Here is a 21943-nt window from a genome sequence, read left to right on the forward strand (position 1 = left end):
CTCTCTCTCACACACACACACTTCAGATATGTTCTGATGAGAGCCGTTCTGTTTGCCCAGCTTGTACTTTCCCCCTGGGGAGCCCAATGCGGCCGTCACATATTGAGCCACAATCTTCACCTTTCATTTCTCGACCACACGCTCAGGTAGAAAGCTCTCTGGGAGAAACTGTGATGAGATTACAATGAGTTTCTCCCTCAGTAAAGAACTTCAGAGTGCAGGGATGAAAGAGGCTGGATTGATGGGAGAGATGATTACTTGTCATGGGTATAAAAATGGATGGAGCAGCAAGGACAGTTGGAGAGGGAACTGGAGAGAGATAGGATTTTTTTTTCCTGGTGGAACCACTTTAAGATAGCTCAGCCTATTTTTTATTTTGAAATGAAGTGCAGGGTGAGCAGTTTAATGGTCTTACTGTGAGTGGGGCTGGGTCTCCCTGAGGCCTACAGAAAGATTGGTGTGAAATAGGAACATGCAGGTCTTGTTGTGAAATGCACCATTGTAGAGAGGAATACTGAACCTCCCGGAGCTTTCCTCAGGTAATCCCGATAGATCCCTACTCTGGGGCATGTCTGTGACTCCCTGTTTTTGTTCATACTGACACTTTGGGAGGTGTTAAGTAAGAAAAAAAAAGATCTGTCAAGGGAGCTCAACGTTTGGGAAACACTGTCAGTGTGGGTGTTTGTGGGATCTGGCTAATGCCTTCAGACTTTCCCCGTGGATCCTCTAACGGCTGTGTGTGAATATTTTATCCCCTCCGATAGTTTTTCCTGCCAGCCGTCAGATAGGCTCCAATCAGCAGTGCGGGGCCCTGGAGCATGAAGCTGTGTGATTACAGCCTGGGACCAGGTGGACATGAGAAAGGAGATGGAGGGGGGTAGCAGTGCAGCGATGCAGCTGTCACACTTTTTGGGGCGTCAGGTGTGTTACAGCAGAATCGGTCCGCTGAGGAGGCCTGAGTGGCTCCTTTCTGACAGGGAGAGAGGTGAGAGGTCACCTTTTGGTATCTCACAGGAGCAGTTTGTCAGGGGATGAGAGTGTTAGCGTAACTGAGCTCCCAGGCAGGAAGTGAGGAGAGGTCAAGGAGATGAGTCAGAATAATGTGGCAAGTGGGACAAATAACAGGGACTACAAACTGAGGTTATTGCACGTGTGATGCAGAGCTTTCTAAAACAAATATAACGAATGTGAAAAAAGAGGATGTGAAAATAAAATCCAGGAAATGACTAAAAATGTTGTTCTGTGACACAATCTTTAATGTCAGCTACAAGACAATACTCATTTGTGCAGCTCAAGGGGTGAATTCATTATACAACCTGTCTAAACCCCGCTCGACTCTTTCTCATTTACTTACATTAAGTTGTCAACCACATCATTCCAAATGGTTCATAAATTGCAAAAGAGAATTTGAATATTGTTCTGTCTCTGGAGTGATTATGCTTTACCTCATAAAAAAATCACTTCGCTCCAGCTAAAATACGCCTCGTGTTTTAAAATGTGTATTAAGTGCCACTCCACAAAGTCACAGGACAGCCGAAATGGCTCACAGACACATTTGATAGCCACCCTCAGAGATCAAGTGTCTCTCTGTGTTATTAATGTCGCTTGTCAGGCCCCTACATACTACAATTCTGCATTGCATTAATCTGAAGAGACAGTGGGTCATTCCGGGTAGCATGGTTCTCTCTTTTTCTCTGCTGCTGCTCACTCTCCTGGAAGACTGACATGGGCAGCACCTAGGGCTGGGCGATATGGGTCAAAAGTCATATCCCGATATATTTAGGCTTAATATCGGTATACGATATATATCCCGATATTTTTTTCTGCAAAGTGAGAGCAAATGTTCAGTCAAAGTCAAAGTCAAATATGACATGTCACAAGTAGTTTTATTGAAACTGGCTACTTCAGTGAAAAGTGGCAAAATCAAATGAATAAATAATAAACAGGTTTCTTCACCTGGTTCATGAAAAAACGCTCAGTTGTTCAAATAATAAAATGTAAACATAAATACTGTGTAACAACAGGAGTACCTTTTTTGAAATAAAAGCTCTGTAAGGTGCACATTTAAATAAAAATATATCTTAAATAAAAATAGCCTATAAAATAAAATAGGCCGATCTTTTTCTGAAATAAATCTATTCATGAAAAAAGTAAGAAATTTTTTTTAGTTTGACAACTATAAATTGCTCATTGAAATCAAATTACTGATTTTCTTCTCCTTTCCAACACCTTTACAGATGCAACCAAGGAACATTACAAAAGAACAAAATATGACAGCCCCTAGTAAGAGCAGCATTTATATATCAAGAAATAACAAAATTAAGTGCTCAGTTTAAGCAAAAAATGTAAACATCAGCTTGAGATTTACCTTTTCCTTTTTGTTAACTCATTTTCTTATCTGAACAGTCTCAACCAGTTGCACAAGAAACAGACTATCAACTCAATAAACATTTTCCCCCTGTTTTTCTATTTTGATAAACAGTAGTGCGGTCTTGAGGTAGACATCAGAAGACAGAGAAGCGTGTCCTCCTTCATTTAAAGATTTTGTGCGAGAAACACCAGCCTGTCAACCATATCCGGCTTCAGAGATGCTCTGTGGCAGGTCACGATATTGCCACTGCAGCTGAAAACCCTTTCGGAGGGTGAACTGGTTGCTGGAACCAAGAGATATTTTTTTGCCAGGTGGCTCAGAGCTGGAAAGACAACTTCATGATCCTTCCACCACTTGAGGGGATCAGTGTCACTCTCCACACTTGCTGACTGCAAGTAACTTGACAGTTCATTTTCAATAGCCTCCCTCAGGGTTGATGCTGTGGTGGTAGCTGTGCGCTGCTTGAAGAAGCTTGCCAGTGTCTTCTTAGCTTTTGGTGCAACTGCACCTTCTCCATCTGCAGGCTCAGGCACAGTGAGTAGGTAAGGTGGCTGACAGCTGCTCTGATCAGCCAGTAGCATCTCCACATCCAAGACAGCTCTGTGCTTCAATGCATCAACTTTTTCACTTGGGATGTAGGTGGCCCTGAACCGTGGATCCACAAATGAAGCCATCTCCAACAGGTCAGTAGTGGCTGGGTCAGAATACTTGCTGTTGAGGTACTCAAGAATGCTGGTCTTGATTGATTTGCAAAGCTCGCTGTCACCCTCTTCACATGCCAGGAGACTTTCGTTAAAAAGGTGCAGCACAGGTTTCACATATGATAGAGTGACGTACTCCTCACCTGACAAAGCATCGGTAAATTCCTGGAGAGGTTTCAGTACCTTTTGAACAGCTTCTAGGACCTCCAAGTCCTGCCAGCTAGGGACAAGGTGCCTGGTCTTTTTGTCACCAGACAGGACTTTGGCCAGTGCTGCTTCCTGCTCCAGGACTCTCTCTATCATCTGTTGCCTTGATCCCCAGCGTGTGGCAGATTCAGTTATGAGTTGGTGACTTGGCAGACCCAGCTGAATCTGAACTTCAGCAAGATGTCTCCTTTTCTTCCAGCTGTATGAAAAACAGCTCACAATTCTCTTGCACAGAGAAATGGCCCGGGTGACGCGCTTGTCACTCATGCCATGTCCTATAAGAATAATAAAAAACTATTAATCAAATGGGCTTATGTGAGAAATTTGACTCTGGTTTCACTTTAACACACTCATATAACTAAGTGCTTTCCAAAATCAAGCTTTAGAAATACTCCACATCATAATATATAATTATTTTGTTTCATAGTTTATTTTTTAATCAACACCAGTCCTAATCTTGTTGTTTTTCTTAGTATTTATACTATTTTTTAATGCTACTTCATATTATAACTCCACAAAAACTCCACAATGTTTGGGCCTATGTATTAACATAAGTTTCTAGTCATTTTGCAGTTTGCTCTTTCAATCCAGAGAAAAAAACTTAAGTCTATCATAATAGCTAAATCTGTTACCTTGATGAAATCAACAGGCTAACCAGCATTTTAAAGTCATAATTACCTCACCTTTACCAGCTGTAACATTAAAGTGGTAAACACAACAGTGTAACACTAATTCTTATCCAGTAGTTTTATAAATATGTATTATGAAATCTACCGTTCTGTGTTATGCACTCACCAATGGCCAAGTGTAGTCTGTGCCCGAAGCACTGCATCCTCAGCCACTCGTTCAGCTCGACCGCTTTAACAATATTGCTCCCGTTGTCGGTTGTTATAGCAACCAGATGCTTTTCTCTGAGCTTCCAGCTTGCAATAGCGTCCTGCAGGGCCTCAGCTATATGTTCACCGGTGTGATCCTGGGGAAAATAACTTGTTTGGAGACATGCTGTTTTCAGCTCCCAGTCTTTAATGAAGTGAACTGTGACGCTCATGTACGGCTCACACGTCCTGCTCGACCACATGTCGCTAGTCAATGCAAAATGGGTCACGTTAGCGAGCTGGTCAGCTAGGCTCTGCCTGACTTCAGTGTACATTTGTGGCAGCGCCTCTCGTGCGAAGTAGTTGCGGCTGGGAAGCTCATACCTCGGGTCCATAGTTTTCAGTAGCTTTTTGAATCCGACTTGTTCCACAGTTGCAACAGGGACCATATCTTTAGCGATGTGATAGGACACCGCTTTCGTTATAGCACACCACTTGTCACTTTTCTTTTCATAAGGCACACTGCGGGAAAATGAGGCTTGCAGTGGGCTTTGTTTCAGGGCGGGAGCTTTTTCGGTTTGAGGATGACTTGCGGCTGGGGCCTCTGTAGCGCGCAGCTTCACACACTCTTCGTACTGTAGTTTATGCCACTGTTTTAGGTGGTGAAAAAGATTTGTCGTGCTTCCACCCCTGGCTGCAACTTGTTTATTGCACTCTCTGCATATAATGTGATTTTGTTGCTCGTCTGACACTTTGAAACCGAACCACCTCCAAATTACTGAGCCACTGCTTTTTCTTTTACTGACCAACTCCTCCTTCGCGTATTCTGCAGCCGTTGTTGTTAGCTCCATGTTTGGTGAAGAGTGCCGAAGTGTTTCTGTCCCACCGAAGAGTTTCTGTCCCGCAGCCATTGTTGCTTCCTCCATGCTTACTGAAGCGTGCCGGAGTGTTTCTGCCCCTCCCCCTCCTGTGCATGAAAGAGGAGGGGGCGGGGGCGAGGGTGCGGGTGCAGAGAGCTCTGGGTCTGCAGCGCATCAGAACAGAAATTTGAACTATATCGATATAAATGATATAGTCTAATTTCATATCACATTTAAAAATATATCGATATAATTTTAATATCGATATATCGCCCAGTCCTAGCAGCACCTGCAGGACTGAGGCAGAACAGTAAGCTATTGATTTCTGAATTAACTTGACAGGTTACAAAGCACTTGCTGAACTTGGTGCAGCAGCAGTGCTCCTTTTTTCTAGTTCACCTGATGCCGTTCTCAGGGCGCAAAAAGGCTGCGGGGTTGGAACATTATGACACATTCGTCATGCAAAACAAAAAGCAAGCAGGAAGAGAAAGACAGACACCGACTGTACCTGTACCTGTGCTGTCGTCATAGACAACAGTGACCGTTCTCCATTTGAAGAAGTGCACCAGGTCGAGGATGGCTCTGCTGAGGGACGAGAAATCAGGGAACAGGCTGACATAGTACGAGTCTCTGTTGTCAGACACTTGGTGCTTCCACTTGGTCTGGATGTGGGGCACTCCCAAAGCATTGCAGATGGACTGGACTGCATTGGCCGATGAGCTGTGCGAGGGGCCAAAAATGGCAGCCACCCCAAGGGAGAGCTGGTCACATGCTGGTAGGGTGGCAAGAAAAAGAAGTTGTCGATCAGTGTAATGTGCCTGGTGGAATTTAAAATCATGTGTGTTACTTTAGTGAGTCCCAGTGTCATTAGCTTTATTTTTGTCAGCCAATGTATTCGAAAAAACTAGAATTAACCAGAGGACTAAAGAAGCCAAAACCAAACTAAAAATTAGCTAGTTCCTAAATTTGTTTGTGTGGTTATGGCCCTGACTACAGGGTAGACATAATATATATTTCTGCCAGAGGTTCCACACAACTCTAATCGACTGAAGAGGCTAAAAGTTGCCAAAAAATGCAGCACTTTGCAAGCAGAGAGAGGTCAATATCAGACTGCCATCAAGGAAAATTTGTGGTAGTAAAAATTCAGCTTCATAATGAAAAACCAAAATATGCCGGTTTGTAAATGTTTAATGAGGAAGTAAATAGATTTACATTCATTTTCTTCTGATAACACACAACATGGTGCGAAGGAATAAAGCTTTCTGAATTTCACTTTGACTTTTACAAAACTCTGTGTTGATTGGTTCAGGGTGTTCAGCCCTTTAGTATACATGGACAGAAGAGGTTAAGATGGGGTTGATTGAAATAGCTTATGAGCTGCTTCCAATCTCACTGGTCTATTTTCAATATACAGAGTGAGTAGTTCACTTAGTAATTAGCCGTGAATTGAGACTTCAGACACATATTAATCTTCATCATGAGGCACCACCACTGACAGCTGTATTGCAGTTACAATCTTTGAATCTTTGCTAAATTAAATTCTAAATTTGTCTAAATTATTAGCTTCACAGCAGAGTGTACAAGTCACAAACTTTTCTCTGCAGTTATCGGGTACAGAGGGTTTGTTGAAGACGTCATGCATTATGCCTATGGTGCTCTGAGGTCTTGACATATAATTTAAATATGTATGTTCCTATGGTTTGACTACTGAGGCAACACTGTTTATATCTTATGTATGAATACATGAGATATAATTAAAAAAAACATTTCAAGAGTTAAGTTGTGATCTTATGAGAAAGAAGTTGTGGATGAAATAATAATTATATTGATCTTTGTGTTTATCCATTTATTTTGAAGGGACAGTTAAGAAAAACAGGCAGCTGCCTGCATAAAATCTGATTTTCCCCCACAAAGCACCACAGTTAGACACAGGAGGTCATTCCTGCCTTTGGCTTCATAATTTGTCTCTTCAAACTAGACACTGGATAAATAACCTGGGTTCACTTATTTAACTGGTATTTATTAATTCAAAATAAAACTGGGCAATCTGTCTGCACACTGGTTAATAAACTGCTAAACTGTTAATAAAATAAACACCAGACGAGAAGTTGAGCCACGGTCAACTTTATAGTAATTAGCTGTGATGCAGTTTAGCGGCAAACGGTGGCAACCAATCAGAGTAGAGATGTCCTTCGACTGAGCGAGCCCTAAAGAACAACGTATGTAACTTTGGTTCCTAGTTCCGTCATGGATCCCGAAAAGCTCATAAGTTGTGTTCGGGCTTAGCCTTTTCTTTTTAATGTCCGCCTTTTTGGCTATCGCGACCAACAACAAAACAATGTTGCCTGGGATCAGGATGCGGAGGTGGTAGGTTGTTCTGGTGAGTTCAAAAAATGTGCAGTAATAGCAGAAAATAGCAAAGTGAAGTGCAGTGTAGTCTGTGGCAAAGACGTAGCCTAGCCTAGCATGCAAGCGTTTCTTGCCTCATCTGAATGAGATGTCACCAGGGCTCCAGACTAACTTTTTTCAGCAACGATCTGAGGTTTACGCTACTGGATCCTTCCGTGGATGGCTTCGTACTGGACTGTGAGCCAGGATCTGAACAGATGCCGTTGACCTGGTTTTCACTTGCTCTGCTTGTGACTGATTAGATGGTGATTTGACATTATGTTCATGCTATGCCTTAAACTGAAGTTGAACAACAGCAAGCAGCTGTTGCTGTGAAGAAGTCCGCTGTGCGGCTCCTTTAAAGGACAAGCGCGATTTTACTTTGACGTCTGTCACATGATGAGTGGCCGAAGCGGCTAAAATATTTCGCCTGCTTTGGCCGCTGTTAGCTTTTCCGGGCATGCTTGCTGCTTTTGCCTCTTTTGCCTCTTTTGGTGTGAACGCACAGATAATGTAAATAGTTTTTTATCTGGTTTAATACTTATTGCTTATTTTGTTACTTACTTCTACTTTATTGCTTGTTTTATTGTATATCTATCCCTTTGATTTATGGCCCTGTTACATCTCATTTTCCAACTGCTGTATTAAGTGAGAGAGCAATGGTAAAACCAAATTTCCCCCCTGAGATTAATTAAGTATTTCTGATTCTGATGAAACTGAGGAATGTAAATCATTTTTTAAGCATGTATTCTTGTAGAGTTATAACTTTTTTAGTTGTATGCAACTATGAATACAAACTCAAATGTTTTTTTTTAAACATATGCATATAACCTTGTAAATTTACAATTTGATTTTCTTTGAACTTTAAAACTATTATATGATTCTTGTGAACTATGACCTACTACTTTGACTTTACTCTTGTAAAACTCAAACATCATTTCAGTAAAGCTACAACTTAATTCTTGAGAACTATCACATTACTAATGTCAAACTCATTTTTTGTAATATCATGACCTCATTCTCATGATAAAACTTCATTCCTGAGATGTCATTTTTTCATCCTTCATTTGATCCTCTGTAGAAGTGTGATAAGTTTTGTTTCACATTGTTGTTTTATTGTGCCTAGAAGAAAATCATTCGGGGTTATATAAGGTGATGCCTACCTGTGAAATCCTCTTACTTTATGACTCTGACTTTCTTCTGTGTTTACAGCCTCAGTAAATAAAGGGTTAAAGAAATTATTGGAAAATTTGAGTAGCAGAACGGCAAACGTGAACAAAGTGCACAATATAGAAAATAGGAGTGATTTCAGACAGAATGAGATTGTCTTTATTGACTTTCTGTGTTGTCTCCAATCTTTGGTAGTTAATGTTCAATTTACATAATCTGTGAGCTGTTAAACCAAACAGTCAATAGCAGACTCTCAAATTGGTTTGTAGGAACATGATGTACAGAGTTTTATTTGTGTTCATTGGGGGTTATAGTTTGAATTTTCTTGTGGTGATAGATTATGATCTAAGTAATTCAACCACTTGCTTCATACAGTTAAGACAGAATCTATTTCCTCCTTTGTTTCTTTGTTTTTAAACTAGTGTGTGAGGAATGATCTGGAACAAAACAGCAGCTACTACAAAATGTGCTCTCTGTATGACGAGACTTTACCTTTTCTGGAGGCCTCGAAGCTGTCGAAGATGTTTATTCTCTGGATGTCATAGGTCAGTGTGGTGTTTGGGAGCAAGGTGCGGTTCCTGTTGATTGTGTTCAAGGCAAATTTAAAGGCTAGTTCCTCTGCTCCAGAGGGGCCGCTCTCAATGGATTCGAATATTCCTCCTGAGGGTTGACAAATAAAGAAAAGAGTTCTGATTGAACATGTCTTTCTTCTGTAATTGCATCAGAATCCTTAACACAAGCAACATTTAGGTAAGTGATCAATATGACGCCTTCAGTTACAGTTCAAGCAGCAGAGTTGTTATTTTTCACAGTGTTCAGTATTTGTACTCATGATATCGATGCTGTGTGCTTTCTGCCGTGAAGTTACGCGATGACATAATGCAGATTTACAGTAAGGATTAGCACATTGGATCTCATCTGATTTACATTCTGTGGCAGTCATCTGCGTAATTAAGGGCAATTAGTTTCGTGGGGAGGTGAGTTCAGGGGTGGCTGCCCTTCTTTAACTCCCCCTGCTCTGCTTTGATGGAAGGTTTGCACTTTCATTTTGTCCCATTGATTTGGGTAATTCGGAAAGAAGAGGAGAGCAGAGGAAAACAGGAGGAGGACAGAAGTGAGAGCACAGTGAGTGAAGAAAAGAGAGAACCTGAGAGAGAATGAGTGGTAAAAAAAATACACAAAGGCAGAGGTTGTGAAGAAGTCAAGTGAAAAATTGAGATTAAACATTCAAATTTTTAATATTACACTGATGTTGAATATATTGACTCAAAAGTTCCCACATTATTATTCTTTGTATTCCTCTTTTGCTGAATTAAAATGGCAGAGCATCCTGATGGGAGATTCATGCTGTGCCTGCCCTGGGAAACCTTGTTACCTCGTAGACGTACGAAAATCCTACCTTACAATTTCTCATTAGTTAACGAAGAAAAAGGCCTCAACGCAAAAACAAAAGACACACGCCGATTTTGGCACGCTGCATGAGCCTGAGTGAGATGATATAATAACACAGACAAAGTAAGGTGCTGTCAACTTAAAACAGCTCCCATCAGACTTGTCAGTTATGTTGAGCTGAACAATAACGATTAAAGCTCCAGATGGCCCATCACTCTTGTGCAGAATCCTAAACGAAGCCACAACAAATGGGTCTCATTTAAGGATTGTGTTAACATGTAAATTACCTGAATTCATTTGACAGTCACTAAAGAAATTATGACAAATCTGATTCTGTGTAACGACTATAATCATATTCACACACTCTCAATTGGGTGCGTTTTGGGAAAACTCTGAGCCAGGCGGATAGGACTTAATTCAGGGTTGCTGAGAATAAAGACGGTATTTCCACATATCAGTATCTCCTAGAAATCAAGATGCTGTTGGTAAAATTGTTTCTTAAAAGAAAAATCTGAAACAGATGCAGAGTCAAGCTGCTGCTTTTAACATCCAAAATAAACATAACAAAAAAAAAGACGTGCACCTTTGAGGATGGACGAAAACCCTGAGAAAGTTTTTACAGAAATCAAACTTAAAAGAGAATAGATGAGGGGAAGAAAAAAAGATGAAAGGGGGTTGTGAAGGCTGTGCTGAAAAAATAAAAAAAAAACACTCTGAGTGGAGAGCAGAGTTCAGCAGTCCGTCCACGGCTCCCGTCCTCTCTAAGGACAGAGAACTGGTTTGACGAAATCCTGAAAAAAAAAATGTTTAAAGCCTGTTTATCGATTCAATTACGGAGAGCAGTGGGGGAAAAAAGTGAGGCTGTGAGAGAAAAAGACGGAGAGAGTGACGCACTTTTAAAAGAGTGAAGAAAAAGAGAGATGTACAACTATAGACAGCCAAGCTATAAATAGCAGCTGGCCATTGAAGGGAGTGATAGAGAAGGAGTACAGGAGGGCAAAGAAGGTGTCATTAACCAAGGGAAGTGAGCTTTATCACTGTCACCATGGCACAGCCATATCAGAGAACTATTTCTATTATATTTCTATATGTGTAGTCCAATGGAAAATAGGGATTGAGAGAAGGAAAGAGAGATCAGTGTTCAGACTTGTGTAGGCCCTTCAGTACATCTCAGCACTTCACTGTCACTCAGTGAGCTATAATAATTAGGTTTTTATGTGTCATTCCTCCTGCAATACAGCTACGTGATGTGAGCATGCTGCTATTCACGGCATTTCATTTCACCAAAATGGCACATTAATCTCCAAAAGAAACGGATAGCCGAGATTCACCATTAAAGATGATTGGAACCATGTCAGCCTGACCTAATAGATAATTATCACAGTATTGCCCTGAGGGAGCAGACCAAGCTCCACCGGCCTGTTCTGACTACGAAAATGAGCAGACGGGTATTAAGTTACGCTCATCAGATTTCCTTTGGCGCACTGCTGGTTTAAAAGAAAATCCTACACCTTAGAGAACAAAATAATAAGGGACATTAAACAGAGTCAAAGAAGGGCCACGTGTATCTCTAAAGAAATGTGGAGCATCATAAACAAACAAAAATAAATAAGTAACAGGAGCAGGAGACTAAAATGTTGAAGATATTCCTGTCTGACTTTGAGAGTGTTTTCGGAGGGTAATAAATTATGATTAAATGTGGAAAAGTATAATTAGACAGAATATGATATGACATGACACAGAGTGACAGGAAGCTGTATTTCAGTTTATGGCATGGTATGGTACATTCACTCAACCTTCCATTCACTATATATCACTCTGCTTCTTACAAGCATGTTGACACTAAGTACTGATACAAAGATAATTTTATTGATCGAAATATTATTTTCCATACATAAGAAAGTCATTCAGATTTAGTGGTTGGTAGCACATCTATGGGGGTTTTCTTATAAACAGACTTTGGGGTTGACTGAACATCCCGTTTCATTTTCTAACATAGGCTGGCTTTACTGTCATTCACTTTTCATTCATCTTGGAGTCTAGGCATAATGCAGAACCTGAGGTCCTCTTTGGCATTTTCTTCTCACTCAGACAGACTAATAACACTCCCAAAGCCCACTCTACGCTGCCATTTGCTGTTGCCAACATCTCTTTTACTCAGTTTCTCATGTGTTTTAACATCCTGTTTCCTTCTCTCATCTTCTTTTCTTTGTTGGTGACTGGTCAGTTAATCGAAGTTTGTGCTCTCCAGTGTCCAAATATCTCCAAATATCCTCCCCTTTGTTTCCTAATGCTATCAAAAAAAGACAATTGTGTGTGGTTGTGTTGTCCCCAGCATCAGTCAGGCTTTTTAGAGTCAATAACTGGAACTATAGGGGTTTTGACCAATCAGAGTCAAGTATTAAATACAGTTAGGTGATGAGTGAGAAAGTGGGATAAAAAGGTATGATAGACTATATGATAAAGTACAGAAGGATGAAATGTGTAACAATACTGTAACACACAAATAATATGGTATGATATGACACTATACAATTCGATATGACAGGATACGTTACAATGTTTTACCAAACTAGAGAAGCACTCAGAGAGTGCAGACCTCCACCAACCATTTTGTGATTGTCACGCAACACCTTAGTCCTACTTTAATGTTATACTCCCTTTCAGCAGACTGTCTGCTACAATTTGGTGTTAGTTGCAGGTTTGTACAATAATTTGTTACCTGACAGTGTTGAAAATTATGATGACCCAGTACATATTTCATATTTCAGATCTTAGTATCCAGAATATTGCCAGGATCTGGATCACACTTTTACACCTGTCAGAAATTATGGTGACCTTGTCTTGTATTGTTTCGCAAAGCAATCTCACCATTTATCATGGAGATCACCTTCAAAATTTAATCACGTCTTCCTTATCCCATTTTGAACATTTCCTGGAAATTTCATCAAGATCAGTTGGTAAGTTTTTGAGTTACACTGTTCACAGACAAACAAACAAACAAACAAACAGGCAAACAAACAAACAAGGAGACTGACAAACTCTTTCAAAAACATAACCTCCTTGGTGGAGGTAACCATGTACCATGTAGTACAAACTGATGCATTATAAAACATGTTACAATGCCATTGGATACAATACTATACTTAATATGAGACAAGAGAACAAAAAGTCACACAACACAACAGACCGGATGACACACTACAAAGCAACACAGTGCAATGTACTGTATTTTCAGTATGAATAGAATACTTGGCAACATGAGTCATTCGATGTTACATGAAATTATATATGGTTTGATACAAATATATCCCCACTGGGATGGGTTTTTGTCCCAATGGGGATCTACATTTCAGTAAAAAATGTGGCACACATGAAGCTGTTTCAGCAGTATTTCTTACAACGACAGTAAAACAATGAGTTCAATACTTTAATCTTTAATTTTGCTTACATAATGTCTATTAACACTCATTCAAAGCATCTCTCTGTCCATCCTTCTCTCACTGCTGGGTGTTGTGGTCTGCCTGATTGCAGGTGTGTGAGTTATAGCTTGGATAATCAGTGTGTGCGTGAATTATGGAGCCGCCATCATTGGGATTGGTGTGAATTATAGTGCAAGTGAGAGCTCTGAGTGAGTTATGAGCTGGATAATCACCCCGACGAGGAAACAGGCCCACTGATCTAAGTGTCTTAGAGTGTGTGTGTGTGTGTGTGAGAGTGTGTAGGAGAGAGAAAGAGAGAGAGAGAGAGAGAGAGAGAGAGAGAGAGAGAGAGAGAGAGAGAGTAGAAAGTGGGAATGGAGAGGCAGTGTGGGAGGAAATTCTCTCTTTTGTTAATTTTATTCCACTCCTAATATTTGCTTACAGTTATTTCAATGCATTCTGGATGGAATATTATGAATTAACATTGTAAGAGGCTTAGTAATGATCTTATTTGAAACTATTTCTGAACAAAAATCCTTCACCACTCAAGGACAAACACCATAACAAACAATTACGATCAATAACCTTTAAATGAAAGTGTATGATACAAACAATGATCACTAAGTGATAAAAGCATAATCACATGCTCCTCTAAACAAAGATAAACTGACAGTGATCAAAAACTGGAATTAAATGAATCTATCACAACAAACACCGGAAGGTTATACATTAAAGTATGAATGGCAACCCAATTAGCACTCTCAACAAAAGATACTGGTGTGCACCGGGAGATAGGAGTCATATATGAAACCACGGCAACAAATGCATCTGTGCTACGGCTGAGAGTCCTCTGCAGTTTGACTCAGGAGAGGCTGATTGGAAGAGGAAGGGCGTTGTGATAGTGCATACGGCCTGTCTGTGTGACTAATGACCAGCAGCACAGCTGCAGGATGGCGGTGGGCTGTAGGATGGGTGCCATGGCAACCAGTGAGCAACCCTGTCGCTAGGGCGAGTGGCCCAGGTATGCGCTTGAAGACACTCAGTTATAAGCTTGAGGACCTCCCCCCACCACACCCGAACAACACCCCGGCCTGTATCTGTCTCCCTGTGTCTTTCAGCCTGAGAGGATCAGTGCTCAAGAGGGTAAAAGTGATGGAAATGCTCCGTAAATATCCCCGAAACTCCCAGTGGGGGCGCTCCCTGACATGTTTGGCGTTGAATGGGACATGATGCATGAAGGCCCACAGAGAGTCACCGCCCCTGGTCATTAATCTGAGGCTCCCCTTGTGGTGGACTGACCTTCCTGCGCTGCATGAGGGTCGATTTTGTCTTCTAAAATCTCTCTATTGTGCATGGGAAACATCATCTGTGCAGGCCACCGGCTGGTTCCATGACATCACGCAAACAAACTATCAGCAGTGTAGTATGAGAAAACTAATTTCAAAACAGTAAAGTCCATAAGTCTCATAACAGTCTTTCCAACATGATTCATTTTCTCTAACACCCTACTCCAATCCAATATAAATGCATATTTGCAGAAACACACACTGCTTTAATTCCTTTGTCAACACAGGTGCTACATCATGGTGTATTCGACCAGCTCTTCCCCCTCTGGCGGTGGCTCATAGATATTATCTAGAGAATACTGGTTGTGTAAGAGGGAGATAAGGACAACAGTAAACTTGGTTAATAGTAACATTTTCTCAGTAGACATATGATAGGGATCTCACTCAGGAGCCAAGCTGAAGCCAAACAGGTTTCTGGATTAGCATAGAGAAGAATTCTCTGAGATATAATTCAACATAAATCAATGCTTTCACGATAAGTAAACAGGCTAAAAACAACCAGCGAATACTGCACAGAAAGAAATATATCCATTGATTCAGCAACCAATCCATGACTGCAAGACTTTCTGTAAGTGAACATGAAACCATTAAAGAAAAGCTTATGTGAACATCCATTCAGCTCTTGTTATCCAACTTGTTTTCCTTGTTGTGTGTTTATTTCTCCAGAATAGAATCTCCTCGTGTCACCTTAAAGCCTCTTGACAGTGGACTGTCACCTGCCACAGCCGGACGCTAAGCCTGCGGCTGACTCACACAAACAAACACGAGGGAACACACACTATCACGCACCTCGAAGATTGAGCCTAAATAAGACTGTCAGGTAAGAAACAACCGAGTCTGGGGGAAGTAACTGATGTGTGAATTTAAAACACACCTCTGAGAGGATTCACCAAAGTTCACTAACACAGAGCTAACAACTAGCCATAGCATTACCAAAAGGTCAATGTCATCAATCTCCTGTAATGAACACAAATATAGTCATCAATCGGAAAAGTGTGCAGCTATCTTGATTCCATCCTCTGCACCAAGTGGAGAACCAGTGACCATATAACATGTATTAATTCTGAGCGCTGGAAACAGATGTGCTAATTTGCTCACTCTCTCTATTCATAATAACATGCCAGCTCCCTCCTCTAAATATGTGCTAATTTGCAAGGGCTTATTGTGAATGTGCTAAACTACCGGCTGACATTTTGTGTGCTAATTTGTCAAGCAGGGACCCCTTTTTGGTACTAATTGTGCCAAACTGTGAGTACACTTCTACAGGCCTTGAATCGCTGAAGTCCCAAATGATTTCTGTCTCTCCTCGCAGTTTCCAACCTCTCCACTGCTCTCAAAGTGAAAAGAAAATTCTGTGTAAATAAGATGTATAAACTCGAAGTGAACACACACACACACACACACACACACACACACACGCCACAAAAATATGTGCCCGCTCTCGAAATTAGTCGAGCCCCTTAGAGCTACATAGGAGAGCCAAATGCTACAGTATCATCAAACACACAAAAATAACAGCCTGGTGCTGAGATTTAAAAAAGCTGCTTAAAGGAACAGGAGGTCAAAGATAGTTTCCCGTGAAGGTATGCTATACTCAAAATATTGGTACATAATTTAATACCTGTATGCATAAATCCTGCAGTACGAGCAGAATTATTTTAACTGCCTGCTCAGACAAATGGCTGGTTTTAAACTGTCAACACTGACACATTTCCTTTTTCCAAACAGACTGACATGCAAACTAAACACTCCCTAATTATCCTGTTTCCACCGGTGCTTCAACTGCCACAGATTATTTATTGATCAATAAATTGTTTGTTGTGTAAAATGTCAGTAGAAACGTTGGAAAACGTCAATCACAATTCAACTGATAAAAGTATTTCAGTTCAATTTTAGACAAAATGAAAACATGCTTTGAAAACTGTGAGGCTGATTTTTTTTCCCCCCTTAAAGTGAAAATTGTCAAATGAGTTCTATGTTTACTAAATACAGACAATAATGGTCTGTCAATATATGGTGCAAACCAACACTTCAAATGTATTTTCTTATAAAGACTAGTTATGATGCAGAATCCTAGGACGGGAACTTTACCCCTCGCCATCGAGACAGGTGGGTTTAATGCCATTCCAGGGGAAGGGAGAGTGTGTTTGTTGTGTTACTTTGGTGAAACTGAGAATGAGATTCTTTTAATGTTTTACTGCCCAATTTATGATAACCTAAGAGATTTACTCCGTAGGAAAATGTCTTTGATAAATGTTGACTCTTTTTGTTTTGATGACTATGAAAAACTCAGTTATGTTTCAAAAAAGGAATTTTTGCTGTATTAGATTTTATCTGCAGCGTCTGGGTGAAAAGGCAGAGTGTGACGTTTAATACTGAGCTGAGAAAAGATTAAGCAACTTTGTAACTGTTGTGAATATTTTGTGAACACCGCAACTGTATTTCTGGTGTCTTATAAACCCATGGGGGTTGGGCACTTTTTGTGCATGACACGTAATAAAAATACAATCAGTCAATCAATCAATCTTCATAATACTCAACTGTTTTATAAGCTACATATCATATCAAGATAAATCGCAATGTTTTCCGAAAATAATTTTTGCTGTCAAAAAAAAACTACAGAGCGCAATTTGGTGTTGTCAACGAGATTTAAAGCTCCTGTGACGACCTTTAGGTTTGGATTGAATTTGGCGCTCCCTGTGGACAAAGAGGCCCTTCTGTTTTTTTGCTGATTTTAGTCTGTGAATGTTAGGGTATTTTTAAATAGAACAGCCTCATCCTCTTTTCTTCTAAAGCTCAAACATCAGAGAATTTTTGCTGTACTTAAAGCTTTTAGGTGTGGCAACTTCCCCTGCTTTGGTTTTAAAAATGATCTCTAGAAACCAACAATCTACTCACCGATGTTTTTATTCGCTTTTTGGGCCCATAAATCAATCCCGACATTAATTTCAGCCAACTTCATAACTGGCGAAAACTTCTCACAGGAGCTTTAATTTTACCACCAGCAGATAGAAGACTTAAAGCTTCCGAGGCACATTGATAAACGGGATCACCAACCAGCACCGGCAGGGCACCACAGCTGTATCACAATATATCAGGAGGGTGACAATGCATTGTGTTCTCTTCTTGCATCATTCAGTGCTGCATAACAGCAAGCAGTCGAGCTTCAATAAATATTTTCACACTGTCACTCTCAGTTGTCCCAAAGTTGTCTCTCTGTGGGCACACTTCAGAAATCTTTTCCCCCTGCTGTAAGTGATGGTACCAGAGATGAGAAAACTTTTAGATGTGTCCTTCCCTGCCTGCATCAAATAATCCAGGATACAGCATGAAATAAGATCTATAAAAATAAATAAACATACATCTGAAAGCTATAATTTACTGCTGTATGTTACAGTGTTTGCAGGGAAACGTCCTTTGATTGATGCACATTTTGGGAAAGCGCAGTCGCTTTCACACGCTGTGGGCTTTATGAGCCTCAAAGCTCTAACACTTCCAATCTGAGATTCAGGTATAAACACAGGAATTCCCATAACTGTAGTGACGAGGTGAGAAGTTTAACAAAACAACACAAATCCCAAAACTGCAGTCAGTAGATTTTTCTGCCAACACTAAAAATATGCGATTTGGCTCCATATATATGAGCTATAGGGAGCAAGAAGGGGCAATTATTGAACAGAATGCTTCCTGATGCTTCATGCCTCATCCGTCTCTTCTATTCCTCTTTCGGTGCATCTTTCATTTCTCCTTTATTAAACGACAACACACACACACACACTTGTGCAGCCACATAAAAACACAGCCTTCCTCGCTCCCTGTGACTGGAGTACATCTCACAGTGGCCTCGGCAGGTGACAGATGGCGACCTCACAGCGCAGCTCGCCATAAACTGAGTTTTAATCAAGCTCAAGCACGTGTGAGAGATGCTAATTATCTACCACAGGCTAAAAGAGGCAGGAGTTCATCCTTGAAAACATTGGGACAATGCATGCTCATGTGTGTTTCTAGTTTTAATCACTTTCTCCCATTGTTTTAAGAGTCGAGACATCATCAGTTTATTATGTTGCAGCTGTGAAGAATGAGGCGAGGAGGTGAGTTCAGAACGCTTAGGTTTTAAAACACAAGAGGATTTGCTCAAATGAAGGGAGATGAAATCTTTGGCGTCTTCAGACAAACTCTCTGAAAGTTAAGCAGTGGGATTTCCAACTGTCTCTACAAACCTGCCAAAAGACTTTTTTTTCTTCAGCCATTTCTGAAGATTTCAAGCCTCCACTCACATCTGAAAGGAGTGTGAAAGCAGAATAAACTCAAACTACAACATCTCCAGCATGAACCTGACATGTATCATACGCAGCCGACCTTGGTACAGAACTAAGAAGGAGCTCAATTTATAATGTTGCAATTAGGTCAGAGCAAATTACACAAGACGCTATCGCCCTGCGCTGCTCTCATTCTAATTCTCGCTGCTCTCCCGCTCATCAAAATGGCCCTGTATTACACTCTTCCCATTGTAATTTCCAACAAAATGGCTGTAAAATTAGACTCTCTTTCTTGTAGCAGGGCAGATGTTATCTCCCAGTCAGAGCCAAAGGTCAAGAATTAATTCAGGAGGTGGCTCTTTAACGCTTACGGCTGGGTTTTTAGAAACGCAGGAGAGAGAGCATCAGACATCTTCCTGGATTTAAACAAATTGATTCATATAATTTGGTGGTTTTTCATTTCTAAAATAGGCATTGACAAAGAGGTTGATAAACATGGACATTAATGAGCTAAATAGAAATCAATACTGATTAAGTTATCATGCCTACAATTTAAAATCATCACTAGCTGAGTCATTGCTTGAGATACAATAATTTCTTAAAACCTTCAGAAACATAAATCAAAGATGAAAATCCAAAGATGTGATCTAAAATGCTGGATTAGAAAATCAATAAAGGCACCATACTTTCTTATTTAGGGCCTTGAAAGTCTCCTTTTTTCCTATTCCCTATTAACAGAGGCATAAATAATAAATATTACAATTTTGCACCAGTAACCAGTGTCCAGGATCCAATCTGAACTAAGTTAGAAAACAACTGTGGTGTAAGCCAGGAACATTTTCTGGTTGGGAAAACACACTAAACTGTATGAGCCTATACATTTATTTTTCTTTTCGTCCCTACCCACACCACTGTTCCTGAAGTGTGTCAACAAAAATTACATTTCCTGAATATCTTAATAGCTTAAGGGTAAAGCATAGAACCAAGCAATGTATGTAACAGCAAAATATGGGATCCTCTGGCTAAACAATCTCAAACCAGTGTGCCGGTGTAACTAACATTAGCAGAGCCAGCATATTGCTCCCGACAATATTCTGTCAGTTTTCTTCAAATGTCAAACTAAGACCGACCCATTCAGAGCTGCAAGATATTATCTGACATCTGTGCTTGATTACATCCGGGTGGTAGAGCATTGATGCATTATGGCAGTAGCAAGAGCTTCAGCAACCCTGTGGAAATGGCTATGTTAGGGTAAAAGAAATGTTAACAATTCATTCAAATGACTAGAAACTCTGGTGCTGACTGGCCAAGATGGTAACATTCAATTATTAAGTCCACTAACTGCACATATGCCCCAGTGGTAGCAGAGATTTTAAAGTTGGTTGAGCTACCATAATGTTTGTTTGTGTTTAAATCATAGACTGTATAAAACATGGACGTAGTCTCCCTGACGTCACCCGTCTGTTTCTGAAACAGAAAATGAAGCACATCGGCTATGGCGGCCATATTGGTAGTGGCAAGGGCTTTGCGTACAGCCATAGGGCGCCTGTCAGTCACGTGACCCTGAGCTGTGCCTCTTATTGGGGGAGCTCGAGATCTTAATATCCTCTGAACTGCTGAGTTAGAAAAAAATTCACCCCCCGTACAGTGGGTGCTGATAGTGAAATAAGCGACTTGGACAGGAGACGTTTTTTGAACCAGGCTGTAAATAGATTAAATTCTGCTTTGAAAATGGCTTTTTTTGTCTTGGTGTGTATGTGACTTCCAGTACTTCTGAAGCTAGCCTCAAGCGGACACTCGAGAAACAGCAGATTTAAGCACTTCCGCATTGTCTCATATTCCCAGACTGGAGGTTGCCACTTGGTTTAAATATGCAGGCTTTGATTTTTCATACTTTCTTTTGTTTTTCAAACAAAGGTATACAGAGGATTAAACCAGTTTTATGTTCAAATTTTGATGCTTTTTAGCAGACGCAGAGTGGCAAGAGAGTCTAATAGCTGAGCTGCTACAACTTAAGGCTAAGCTTGTGTCTTGTGTGTCAGGTCATAAAACAATAACAGCAATCACTTCACATAAATATAAGATTAGCAGCACTCTAAAGCTTTTTAAGAAAGAGTTCCATGTTTTGTTTTGTTCTTAATAGCATTAGAGGGACACTTTGCCAAGGCTTAAGTTTCAATGTCAGATTTAGCATCTGTGGGTGAAAACAGTATCTGGATTTTCCAAGTAAACCATATGGTTTTAAAATGACCTCATTAGAGCCATATCTGTAATTAAAGCTGAAAGCCCTAAGATAAATTAGTGTTGTGCCGCAAAACGCCAGTGGAAATGATGTAACTATGCATGTCTCATATTTGTTAAGAACATCATTAAGTATGTCATGACATTAAAAGGCTACAGCCTAACTGGAGATGAGACAGAGTACGTTTGTTCTTTGCTTTGAATTTCGACGGTACAATGGGAAATTAAGATTTGGACTGTGTCTGCCATTCTAGGATTTGTGCCTTTGTGTGCAAGGACAGTGAGACCAGGGAAAGAGGAAAAGTGAGGCATGATGATAGTGAGAGGGAACAAAGTGGAGGGGCAGGACCAGGAGACAAGCTGAGAGCCAAAGGCAGACAAAGACAACACGGTGAGAAGGACAGTGAAGGACAAAAGGAAAAAATCTAGAAAGAAGAAAAAACAGAGAATGGACTAAAAACTCTGTTTTTGTCAGGATTCTAGCTATTGATTTTATGTTGGGAGTCTACATCGCTGTCACAATGTTTCCTTGCAGCCTGTCAGATGTGCTCACAAAACAACAGGTGATGTCCATGATGCCTAAAGCTGGAGTAAGCTGTATGCAGATGGCAGATGGGTTGTGTTGTCAGACGACCAAAAAGGGGAGAGTTTGGAGGAAAAGAGAGGAAGGGAGGGGCCTGGAAAAAAAAAATTGGCTGAGCGGAGGAAACCAAGGGGGAGGAATGGAGAATAAAGGAGGTCACCGGAGGCAGATAAAAGACACTCAATTAA

The 21943-nt window shown here is 40.6% G+C and overlaps 2 protein-coding genes across 3 annotated transcripts in view; both read right to left on the reverse strand.

Annotated features, from left to right (window-relative positions):
* LOC141802370 (glutamate receptor ionotropic, kainate 2-like) overlaps nt 1-21943 on the reverse strand; it is a 93003-nt gene that overhangs the window by 60893 nt on the left and 10167 nt on the right. Inside the window, exons 2-3 of one of the 2 annotated variants that reach the window (XM_074685921.1) lie at nt 9005-9172; nt 5469-5726 (exon numbers count right to left, since the gene is read on the reverse strand). In XM_074685921.1, coding sequence (XP_074542022.1) covers nt 5469-5726; nt 9005-9172 — 426 coding nt within the window. Of the gene's footprint in view, nt 1-5462; nt 5727-9004; nt 9173-21943 lie in introns of both variants that reach the window. The other variant, XM_074685920.1, reaches the window with a different exon arrangement.
* Nucleotides 2450-5011, reverse strand: LOC141802176 (E3 SUMO-protein ligase ZBED1-like). Its single transcript, XM_074685651.1, has 2 exons — nt 4075-5011; nt 2450-3554 (listed from the first exon to the last, which is right to left on the reverse strand). The coding sequence occupies exons 1-2, from the start codon at nt 5003-5005 to the stop codon at nt 2536-2538; spliced, it is 1950 nt and encodes a 649-aa protein (XP_074541752.1). The 5' UTR covers nt 5006-5011; the 3' UTR covers nt 2450-2535.

Source organism: Halichoeres trimaculatus, unplaced genomic scaffold, assembly GCF_033239565.1.
Source record: "Halichoeres trimaculatus isolate MK-OKI-2021-1 unplaced genomic scaffold, fHalTri1.1 fHalTri1_scaffold_13, whole genome shotgun sequence".
Taxonomy (NCBI): Eukaryota; Metazoa; Chordata; class Actinopteri; order Labriformes; family Labridae; genus Halichoeres; species Halichoeres trimaculatus.

Bases quoted from the DNA above. Each gene is read 5' to 3' on its own strand.
- LOC141802176 (XM_074685651.1), bottom strand. From the start codon at position 5,005: ATGGCTGCGGGACAGAAACTCTTCGGTGGGACAGAAACACTTCGGCAC. The intron at 3,555-4,074 runs GTGAGTGCATAA...TTATTCTTATAG, and splicing joins CAGACTACACTTGGCCATTG to GACATGGCATGAGTGACAAG.